Source organism: Micropterus salmoides, unplaced genomic scaffold (assembly GCF_014851395.1).
Source record: "Micropterus salmoides isolate LMB-PRFRI ecotype aquatic unplaced genomic scaffold, ASM1485139v1 Ms_hic_scaffold_19, whole genome shotgun sequence".
Lineage (NCBI taxonomy): Eukaryota > Metazoa > Chordata > Actinopteri > Centrarchiformes > Centrarchidae > Micropterus > Micropterus salmoides.
In genome coordinates this window covers 19,287,760-19,298,668 of record NW_024041039.1, presented here as the reverse complement: position 1 = coordinate 19,298,668, position 10,909 = coordinate 19,287,760, and the positions used below count along the sequence as shown (strand labels likewise).

At 40.7% G+C, this 10,909-nt stretch overlaps 2 protein-coding genes across 4 annotated transcripts; both read right to left on the bottom strand.

Annotated features, from left to right (window-relative positions):
- Positions 1–463: 463 nt before the first annotated feature.
- On the bottom strand, positions 464–7,332 carry mlh3 (mutL homolog 3 (E. coli)). 3 transcript variants are annotated; one of them, XM_038728825.1, is made up of 12 exons: positions 4,086–7,327; positions 3,856–3,957; positions 3,660–3,739; positions 3,436–3,540; positions 3,244–3,328; positions 3,099–3,167; positions 2,870–2,978; positions 1,581–1,740; positions 1,180–1,203; positions 1,006–1,084; positions 739–890; positions 464–641 (listed from the first exon to the last, which is right to left on the bottom strand). In XM_038728825.1, exons 1-12 carry the CDS (start codon positions 6,736–6,738, stop codon positions 570–572), a joined length of 3,690 nt encoding a protein of 1,229 aa, XP_038584753.1. In that variant the 5' UTR covers positions 6,739–7,327; the 3' UTR covers positions 464–569. The 3 variants fall into 3 exon arrangements, 2 of the variants coding, with proteins under 2 accessions (XP_038584753.1, XP_038584754.1); XM_038728826.1 differs by lacking the exon at positions 3,856–3,957 and having other exon boundaries at positions 4,086–7,325; XR_005445606.1 differs by lacking the exon at positions 464–641 and having other exon boundaries at positions 750–890; positions 1,006–1,100; positions 4,086–7,332.
- Positions 7,333–9,299: 1,967 nt separating this feature from the next.
- acyp1 (acylphosphatase 1, erythrocyte (common) type) lies at positions 9,300–10,890 on the bottom strand. The gene is made up of 3 exons (XM_038728833.1): positions 10,783–10,890; positions 10,467–10,554; positions 9,300–9,696 (listed from the first exon to the last, which is right to left on the bottom strand). Exons 2-3 carry the CDS (start codon positions 10,545–10,547, stop codon positions 9,481–9,483), a joined length of 297 nt encoding a protein of 98 aa, XP_038584761.1. The 5' UTR covers positions 10,548–10,554; positions 10,783–10,890; the 3' UTR covers positions 9,300–9,480.
- Between the last annotated feature and the right edge of the window lie 19 nt (positions 10,891–10,909).

Below are 10,909 nucleotides of genomic sequence, written 5' to 3'. Positions count from 1 at the left end.
TAGAGGGTTTAAATTCAGAGTTGCAGCAATTTTCTCCACTGTGTGATTCATTGCTAGTTGTGACCATCAAGTTGACTCAAGTGTTGAAAAAAACATTTAGATAATATTTAACTATATGTTATGCTATCTTCAACAGCTTCCACCAATACATGAGTGCTGTATCAACTACATGTGCAGTTCGGGTGCACTGACCACGTGGCAAGTTGTCTATTTAAGACGATTCTTCAAGGCAAAGAAGTTGATTCACTGAATATGTATATTAAGTACAACCTGAGGGATTGCACATTTCTACAATCAACTACAATGAACCTTTTCCAATTTTTCTGATGATGCATCATAGGTAATTTATTGTAGAATTTCCTCTTTTATTGTACTGACAAAACTAAATGTTATTTATGTCTGACAATATGTCTTCTTATAAATTTAAGTTGCTTTAGTAAGGACAAAAGGTGGGCTACAGGGCTTTCAGGAGAATGTGACTATTTGAGCCATTTAATAGGGAATTTTTACAAGTTACAATTCATTTTGTTGACATTAAACTGCACATTTAAAATAAAATACACACCCGCCTATCTATTGCCATATAGTTCCCACGCTTTATACATTCTTCTCAGCTTCTGAAGGTTGGGTTTCTGTAATTCCTGCAGGGACAAAAATGCTTAGTCACCACCAGATTCCTGTGCTGTATAATGCCTTGAATACTACATTTAGTACAAATGTTCTACTCCGTTCTGTTACCTTCTGGTCTTTGTCCAAATGGAGGATGTCTACTAAAGGAGCAATGGATGGACGGCCATGGGCACACTGGAAGGGCAGCTGGCAGGAAGCCAAGGATGCCGCCAAGCTGTAGCATTCATCTCTACTCAGACTGTCATTGAATTTGATGGCACCTGTTGAATGTATATATGTGATTTCTATGAAGATTCCTGTGTAAATAACTGTCATTTATTGAATCAACGTTGCACTAAAAAGAAAGAAGTATGGAGAGAAGTAATTTAACCTTACCGTGGCATGCTAGGGAGGCTAGCACCTTCATCACAGTGAGAGGGAGAGTTCCTTTCACTCTACCAGTTGAGCATAGTAACTGAGACAATAAGAAACTATACAAGTTACCTATTAAGTAATAAAGACACTTCACACAAAAAGGTTTAGGGGCCAGAAAGACACTTCCAAGCTTACCTCAATCTGCTCTCGGAGATACTCCTGATGTGTAATAATAGAGAAAAAGCAAAATGCAAAACATGAGGGGATAGAATTAAAACGATCATTTGGCTAAATGAGTAATACAATAGATGGTCTTAAAGAGGTCATATTATGCTCATTTTCAGGTTCAAAATCTTATTTAGGGGTTGTACCAGAACAGGTTTACATGGTTTTAATTTCAAAAAACACCATATTTTTGTCATACTGCACATTGCTGCAGCTCCTCTTTACCCCCTGTGTGTTGAATGCTTCGTTTTAGGGCTTTTTCACTTTGCAAACCTATTACATGCACAAAGGTATATAACTCAATAAAGGAGAGGGAATGGACCAAAAAGCATAATATGACCTTTTTAATACAGAGGTTTCAGAACTCTTACCTCAACGATAGGCTTGATAACGGATGGTCTCCCCCGCCTGAGCTCATTATTCTCCTTTTCCATGAAGCACAGTGGTACCTTCCCTACAAAAACATGTGGCTCCGCTGCCTGCGAGAACTTCACTTCCAGGCCCAAATTTCGCAAACGTGGCTGACAAGACCTGTAAGAGGAAGGGTCCGCAATACATTAGCAATACAGAAAAAACAATGGTATTATCTAATTTAATTGAAATAACAGCAACCAGCAATGGTAAAAGTTGGTTTAAATCATTTAGAGCTTAGCTGCTGGTTTAGAAGACATCATTTGAAAGGTGACAATAAGCTAATAAGGTGACTGTGTGTGTCAGTATCTATGAGGCCTCATATACTCAAGGACTTTAGATTAGAACATTTGAATCACAAAAGGATCAGAGCTCCAGGACATCCTTGCCAGCCATAACCAAGAGGGGATACAAGGCAGACTGTGGCAGTTACAGAGCCACCGCCTCCCTGTCCCAAGCTTTCCTACAAAGTGACTCCTTCCATGTAAACTGATATGACTTTTTGACCATGACCCAATCACAAGAAAAACAGTGAACAAAACACAACCTTTGTATGTAACTAAGAGACATAACTAAGGCATTTTACAATGTACACTCAGTATGCTGACGCTACTGAATGATGGCATGTGAGCCAAAGTGCTACGCAACAGCTCTGGGTTAAGACAGGGGTGAAATGAGGCTGCGTCACTGCACCCACCCTTTCTGTCATCTTTATTGCTTATATCCTTCACCTCACTGCCAAAATCTGCTGCTGGGTGTCTTGCTGTTTTGTATAGAGCAGACAGTGGGCTCTTAAAGTTCAACTAGTTTAAGGCCAACTGCAGGGTAAGTAAATGCAATCGATCAATGACAATGCCATTTAACCAAAGTAAAGAAAAGGAAAAAAAAAACAGTGTATCCTAAACACCTTCGCCAGCGCATACAGGTCGTTGCTCAGAAGGCACAGGTCCTGCTGTAAGCACTGCCCAACTACTACTCATAAAGCCCTCCTAAAACATGTATACCATTTAACTTACATTTGCAACATTCTCTCCTCAGAAATCAGACACCGACTTACAGAGATAAATCTTCACCCCAACAACAAAACAACACCAACTCTAATAGACATGTCACATGTCAAATTCATGTTGGATCAACGGTCTTCAAAATACTTTGAACACATTTATATTCTTTGAAGTATCTGCCATTATGTACTGTCTACTGGTTTACAGGTATTCCTCTTTGATTGTTGTAGAATAGAAAAACACACCTAAGGAGCCTTAGCTCCTCTTCTGTTACACTGATCTCAAGAGGTGGCAAAATGTTTGATGAACACAGACGTCTCTCGCCTGGTGCATCTGGATCATCCTCATAGGAATCTATGACAGAAGATACATTTATGACTGTAGAATCACAGCAGGGTCCCGACAACCGCATTATTAATTTAGCATTTCATTCTCAATATTAATACAGTGCATTGTGTGGTTGTTTTTTTTTACCTGCAACAAGATTTTCAAGTCGAACTCTCTCGTGTGCAGCGTGTTGATCCACCAACACCAGGAGGTTTCCTGGAGTGTCAATAAAAAATGCATAAGATGTTGATAAAAAAAACAATTACAAAAATGGTGAAGTTCTCTTCTGTACCTTCAGTTTCAGTGAGTGCTGCAGGCTCTTCATCTCTTGTATTGATAAGACATGCAAGAAACTTCTTGTCCACTTGATGAATAACCTGTAAGGTAAATAAATAGCAATTACTTCACGACATCAATGACGGCAAAATGGTAAAAGCATTATAAAGAACATTTTGTCTGAACACTCAAAAGAAGAGGAATTTGCCTTCATTGAGTGAATCATGGCCTTAGAAAAACGGTATGGAAACAGGATGTTGTGGATCTTGACAGCCAGTCCGTCAGCATGCCCACTTGATATGTCCACACCAACCTGTCAGCACAGTAGAGAGCAGAGAACTGATAAAACAAGAAGGAAAAATGTAAATCATTGCAACGTTACAAGGCTGTTCTCTAACCAAAGTAAGATTCACAAAGTAAACGCTTGTTTACCGTCGGAGGTCGGACAAACACAGGGTTATTCCACTTTGAGTACAATGAGGTGAGTGAGTTGGAGCTCTCACCGTTGTCATCTGTTAAGACAGACAAGATCATATGTGAACACAAATGAGTGAGATTTCATACGGTTTATTGTGCGTGTGTTTGTTAGGCACTCTACAGTCTACAATCGGATCTGTCTGTGAGGTACCTCTGTCATCAAGCCCTGAGCTAATCACTCTTTCTGTCCTGGATTTAGGTAGGAAGGGCAACACTAGATCCACCTGAAATGGGTAACATCTGTATTCCATCCCTACAGTTTAAGGGACAGGAACAACAGTGGCAGCGAACGTGTCCTTGGTTAATGTTGCATACTACTTCCACTTACTATTCATGTCAACACACAAACCGTTGATAAGCACAGAAAAACTACTAACTCACCCACTTCAGAGATGACGCTAACGGCCATGTTGGTAAGGTCAGATGTACATCGCACTTGTGTTTCTTCAGCAGGTGGGTCCTCATATCGGCTCAGCCCAGTCACTTTGTTGACGTAAACTGTCTTTCCCACAGATGTATCATAGTGATGAAGCCAGTCACCTGATGTTGTAGCCTCTTCCCTGTCCACCTGCTGAGGATTTGTACTGCGACCTGGGACTGGCTCTGGATTCAGCGCAGTGTCACAATGATTCTCATTGTTATTGCTGTCTTTGATGCCGTCATTAGCATTCCTGAGAGCTGTATTGTCCTGTGAGGTAGTCCATGGCAGATGGGGTAATAGTTTTGAATCATCTGTCCTGTGTTGTTTTAAATGGCAGAGTTTAGCCGCCAAAGATGTTTTTCCTCTATTCTGCCCTGAGACTGGTTTTAATTTGGTGAAAACTGAGAGGGTTGGTGAGCTTCGGAGGCTGCTTCTTGTCTCTTCTTTTTGTGTTTCTGTAAAATCACCATCTTGCCGATCTTTTTGGCAAAACAACAAATTCTGGGAATTTAAAACAAAGCTGTCTGTCTGAGCAAGTCTAGCGTCATTGTCTTGCTTAGTCTCTCGGGAGGGTAATTTCGGTTCATCAGATTTACCATATACTTTTCTAAACTTCTCAAGAGATCCAAACTCCTTGCATAAAAACAACTTTTGACAAGTTACAAGTCTGGGAATCCTTGAAGGAATAACAGGAGCAACGTCTTTGTATAGCATCTGACAAGACCTGTCATCATCTGCATCCAGTGAGATTTTGCATTTTTTGGCAAAGCATCTCTCTTTACATTTCTGTGCTAAAACGTGATGCTGAAATGCTGACTTGTTGATTTGGGAACGGTTCTGTGGATGCAGACTTTCATGAATGTATGGATTGGACAGACTAATCTTTCTGTTACTTACTAAAGTCTGTCCATGTCCCCCTGTACCCTGGCCATCATGTATTATTTGCTCTGCAATACTGTTTAAATCAGGCTGAATATGTTGAGTGATGTTATCTAGTGAAGTTACATTGCTGGTTGAGGAAGTTTTGTTTAATCGTATCTCTCTTTCTTTTGGAAGCTCCAGTTTTTCACTTTCTAGTTGTCTCACTGAACTTGACATACAGAAAATTTGAGAGCCTTCATCAGCTTCACTGAACGTGGGCTCCTCTTCTTCAGTAATGTTATGAGATACAGGTTCCAGTCCAGCCAGATCACACAGTGACTCATCTCTACAGTCTTTGCTTACACTTCCTTCACCTTTTATCTTTTCCAACTCATTTGCGGTTATCTTTTCCTGCCTCAGTTCGATCCCTTTTTCGCACTCCATCGGACCAGACTCCGGGCAAACGCTTTCCTCACATACACAGTCCTCACATACACAGTCCTCTTTGCGCTTACGATGAACTGAGGCAGATGCCAGTTTCATGCCAACACTGCAGTCTTGTGTGGAGGCACTGCATGGTGCTTGGCCATCAGTACCACCGTTGTGCCCTTCTTGGTCTGTATTGTGAGTGCCAAACAATCTAGGAGATACATAGTCCAAGTCATCTTGAGAAAGTACAGCCACCAAGTTCTCCCTGCTCAGGAAAGCTTTCACTGCCTCTTCTATACAGAGCAAAATGCCATCCCAATCTTTGAACTCTATTAGAGTTTTGGCAGGCTCAAGACATATGTCATATTCTGAGTAAGAGCATTTGATGTTGATGATGTATACTCCGTGCAGCTCTTGGCTTCGTTTGTGCTTTGGACTCCTGACGGCTGACTGCCACTCTGGACTGTCATTTTTCTTATTTGAACTGCTGATTCTGCGTAGGAGAAAGTTCAGCAGCTTGTGTATGCGTGTTTTCAGGAGCAGTCTATCATTGACGTACAGGAACTGTAAGCTGTTGCTGTAGTGGCCTTCTCTGCCAATGTAACCGACCACTTCAAACTGTCTGTGCGTGTAGCTGATTTCTCCAAGTTTCTGCGCTCGCCCGAGGCTGTGTATCTGAACAAACCTGTGGTAGGTGTTTCTAGCTTTAGAAAGCTGCACTGTCATGGCTCCTGTGCAGTCATTCTTCAGGGTGAAAGACACAGAGGGATGCATCAGAGAAATAGCCTCCACTCTGTGTCTGATTCTCTCAGCCTCCAGGACAGCATCCATCCTCTTCCTCCGGACTGGCATGTTGTGGAAGAAGTTGCAAATGACAACAGTTGTCCCTGCAGAGGGACGAGTAGTCTCTGCTTCAAACACATCCATGCCCCTGCCATCATTGAATATTTTGACGTGAGTTTTCACTGATGATCTGGTCCGGGATGAGATTTCAACAAGTGTGGCTAGACAAACTATACTCGCCAGGGCTTCTCCCCGGAAACCATACGAACTGAGGTTGTCCAGGTCTTCAACTGTGCTGCATTTGCTTGTGTAGTATCTGTTTCCCACGCACTCCATATCTTCAGCAGTCAACCCAGTCCCGTTGTCGATTACCTGAACTTTGAACGCCTCCATGTCCATCCTGACTCCCACACAGGTCGCCTCGGCATCGATGCTGTTTAGAATAAGCTCCTCTACGCACTGCTGAAGTGAGGGGATAGCGACACCGGAGCGAAGTTTCCCCTGAACCTCTTTAGGCAAACACTTAATCATAGTGTTCATTAAAGTAAGCTCTTATTCTTGTTTAGTGTCTTATCTATCCTGATCGACTACACAGCAAGTTAAGTTAATAATATAGTAAACTGGCTTAAAACTAACGTTAGCCGTTGCTGGCTAACGTCCAAAGATAACGTTAGTTCCATTAGTTCAACAGGCCTTTTGACCGCGACACATAAAAAAGCCGGGTTACACAGTTATTTAAATTACAAAATTAATGTGAACCATCGAAAAACTTGCTCAAATCAAGCGGAGCAGCAGTTTACAGTCAACGTGAAGCAACAAGAGATGACCGTAGCAGTTAACAGCCAAAGCTAACAGCGCCATCTTGTGCTGTGTAGGCCAGCTTCAACCGTCGTCTTCTTCTTTATCGTTGGCAACCAGCTTTTAATGTGCATACCGACACCTATTGTACGGAGTGTGTTATCTCATGTGTTAGAAGCCTCTGGTGCAGTTTTGTATTTTATTAACTGTCATTGCATTGTCCTCGTGTTTTTAAGTTAAATTTGGTAAATTTATACAAGTGCATTCTCACCTAATGCTAATTCGTAGAGCCTAGGAAATGTTCTTCATTGTTATTTATTCAGATTCCATCTTATATTTTGTCTGCACTGCTCTGTCTTTCCTACATAGGCCAGTCAGTAGGTGCGTTCAAGATGACTTGATCACGGGAGCTGCAGGCGACTGCAGGGGCGGGGAATAGCAATTGCGCCGTCAATTCGGACCTTTATACAGTCTATGAGTCGGACACACTCTAGCTATGTGAGCTTATTAATTCAAAATTCCTCATTCATAAATGTGAATTCAGCACAAATTTTGTACTTTTACTCCATGAAGTTGTACATTATATTAATCTGACTTCCGGCTCCAACAACAAAAAGGCGGTTAAAACTGTGAACATCTGGTCCTCTTTCTCTATATAAAAACCTATAGGGCCAAGCTTCCCCAGTCAAAACTCTATTGTATTTTGTCTACGTATTATATGTTTGTATATCGTAATGTGTATTTTGTTAAGTCACTTCTGAATTGTAACATTTTTAGATTACTTTATGGTGACGTTTTGCAGCGCCGGTGAAAGTCGGACACAATTTCTAACCAGCAGCATGCATCACGTTAAATCAGCGCTATGCAGCGTCGCATCAAGTGAAACGCACAAAAAATATCCAATCCCATTACATTTTCTAAGTTCTGTTTGCCCATTAATATGTGTAAGCCCGTCTTTACCTTGTGTATATCACCTCTTCTTCCCTCTTCATCCCTCTGTACCTCTTGGCAAGTGTAGTTTACGTCTTCACGAGTATGAAATGAAATAACACACATTGAGGATAAATTGATTTGGCTATTTTGTCAGTCTTCCTCTGCATCCATCGGCAGAGCTCACTCCTTGCCAAAGGAGGGCAGCAGCACTCTGCTGAGTGTCATTCATCAGGCACCCCTCGGAATCCTTCAGTTACTCTTAGCGGAGGCACATGAAGAGAGCAGTGACTGATTTCAAGGTCATACCATTGCCTGGTTTCTCAGCAGGATGTTTGTTTACAAATGTCTTCTTCAAACGCATTTTCAGCCTGTTAACCGTCTCTGTTAAATAATGTGGTCACCTCTGATAACCACTCAACCAAGGTCCTCTCAATGTTCTAGTCCAGGGGCCGGTTTCACAAAGACAGACTTTGACTATGACTTAGATATAGTAAAATAGTCAGTCTTCAGATAGACATCTAAATCAGACCATTGCACAAAGCTCTGAAGACCCTGACTATCTTAGGACTACACTGCAATGAATTCTGGGAAAAATAAGACACTTTTTCACAATTTTAATTGAAAATTTAAAAATAAACCATTAAAATGGCAGTTGACCAACCACTTTTGTTTGGTGAAGCAGTTTAATAATTATAAGGACATTTTTCTTGGAAAGTTTAGCCAAGAGTGTAGTAACAAAAAGAAATGCTTGATTTTGAAGAAAATTGCAACAACAGTAAAGAGCATTAACCCCACCGTTGAGCAGTGCATTAAAGATATACTGAGAAAAGATCCAAGAACATGGTACATGAAAAAAATAAATATTTAAGAGGAAATATCCTAAAATGGTAGGAGTACAGTACTTCAGCTAATTCGTCTGTCAGACTCAGGATAGCTTCCTTTTGTAAATGAAACCGACCAATGAAGTCCTCATTGTTGTATATTTCTAGTAGGTTACTGCGGCCCCTAAAAACTCTTCTCATAGCTCTCTCCATAATATAAGCTGCAAACCACAAATTATGAGACATTTTCCCTTTTTTTGATAGTTTGTAATATAACTGATTGTTACGGGTGGTTAACATGGTAACATAGAATCTTAGACAGGGGGTGAGGTTTCAAATTTTTTTGGTCTAAACTTAGGCAGTCTATGTTTTTGTGAAACAGTCTAACTTGCATTAGACTAGCCTATGAGCAAATTTTAGACTAGTCTTGCGCTATAGACCGGTCTAAAATAGCTTTGTGAAACCGGCCCCAGGTCTCTGACAACCAGGTTGTCTGTATCATAGGTGATGTAGCCTTTTTGCTAATACTACAATAAAAATCAAACAATGTGAAGCCTTCTGAAAGGAAATTTTCATTTATTCATGTATTTCCATATATTGTCAATGTTAAGGACACCTAACATTCACATACTTTTCCAATGAATGATGAGTTGAATTCCAACCATTAAAAAAGACTAAATAAATAAATCCGTCTCAAAGTTATTATTACAGACACAATCTATGGGTTCTATTACTTTACTACGTTAAAAGATGAGTGTTCTAGGCTATCGATTGTTTTCTCGTTCTTGAACTCCGCCTTGGTTATGTGTGACTTGGGGCTCCCGGTGGATTTCAGCCATTCTTGCATTTCATTCACCTTGCTGCGAGGGCCTTGTAGCTGCCCCTGAACAGTTCCTGCGCCTGTGTTTTGGACCCATCCAACTAGGCCAAGCTTTTTCCCTTGTGCCTGGAAAATGAAACACTGCAGCTTAGAAGATAGCAGAGGCAGGCCACCGAATGAGAATATGGCTGTGATGGGATACTGGGAAGGGAATATCAGTTAGATACATTTTCAGGATAGTCACTGAACACTGTTAAGTTAGATATCTAAGCATTATATAGTCTATTATAGCCTAGCTGAGGTTTTCAAAGTGGGAGGAGGGCCACCCCAGAGGGGTTCCAAACAGTTTCATGGGAAGCTCAGTAAAAAAAAATTTTTTACATTTGTTGTCACAATTATTATTAAAAGGGCATATAGAATAGCCTAAATGTGTGTGATTTGGTTAAAGAGATAGTTCAGAGATAGTTGTATTGGGAAATTTTACAGTTTCCCCCCACAATTCCAGAGATTAATAAATGTACGACAGTCACAGACCTTTATTAGTTATTCATTGTAGTCTGTGCAATATTAGGCTGTCTTGGCATAATTTTATCTGTCTATGTGATCATATAACATGATCATGATCTCTTAGGCATCTGATTCAAGGTCCACTTACTAACTTCTCATGAGCTTTTAACTAAGTTACATTTCGCAGTCTTTTTAATGATCATCCATGAATGATCATTAAATTCAATGAGGAGTATGAATTCCATCCGCAAGAACATGAGATGCGGTTGAAAGCTCCAGAAAAAATTAGTGAGTGAACCTTGAGATTACATCTTCTTGTGAAACTAAAACGACTTTTAAACTGGCCACGCTGCTCATGCGTAGGCAAATTATACCATTGTCAAACTCACTTGAGTGTACTTCCGAAAAAATACACCTTGCACTCTGCCAAAAATTTCATAATCCACTGAAATTACGTCTTCGTTGGACATGGCGGACCTAGAAAAGGAGAAATGAGACAGCAACATTACTTGGGTGCTGTGTTGCGTATGTTAGATACATCATCATGCATGCACGGACTACGTTAAATTACAGCTAACTTACTACAAGCTATGCTAACAATGTATTTATCTTAAAACGATTTGAAACCTGGATAATTAAAACGTTTAGCTACGCATTCAAGCATGCATGGAAACATGATAGCTTGCTGTCAGCCATGTAATTCACCTTTAATGGTTTGATGAAGCCCTTGGAGGACCATTCAGCTCCGAAGGCTCTCGATTTTAAAACATACGGGACTCTGCTTCAGGAAGTGATGTTCAACGGACCAATTAGAGAACAGCCGAGACACTCC

Coding starts and splice junctions, on each gene's coding strand:
- mlh3 (XM_038728825.1), bottom strand. CDS start 6,738: ATGAACACTATGATTAAGTGTTTGCCTAAAGAGGTTCAGGGGAAACTT. Junction 3,541..3,659: donor TGTTTGTCCGACCTCCGACG/GTAAACAAGCGT, acceptor CTGTGCTGACAG/GTTGGTGTGGACATATCAAG. Junction 2,979..3,098: donor ACTTGAAAATCTTGTTGCAG/GTAAAAAAAAAC, acceptor CTTCTGTCATAG/ATTCCTATGAGGATGATCCA.
- acyp1 (XM_038728833.1), bottom strand. CDS start 10,547: ATGTCCAACGAAGACGTAATTTCAGTGGATTATGAAATTTTTGGCAGA. Junction 9,697..10,466: donor TTTTTCGGAAGTACACTCAA/GTGAGTTTGACA, acceptor TTCATTTTCCAG/GCACAAGGGAAAAAGCTTGG.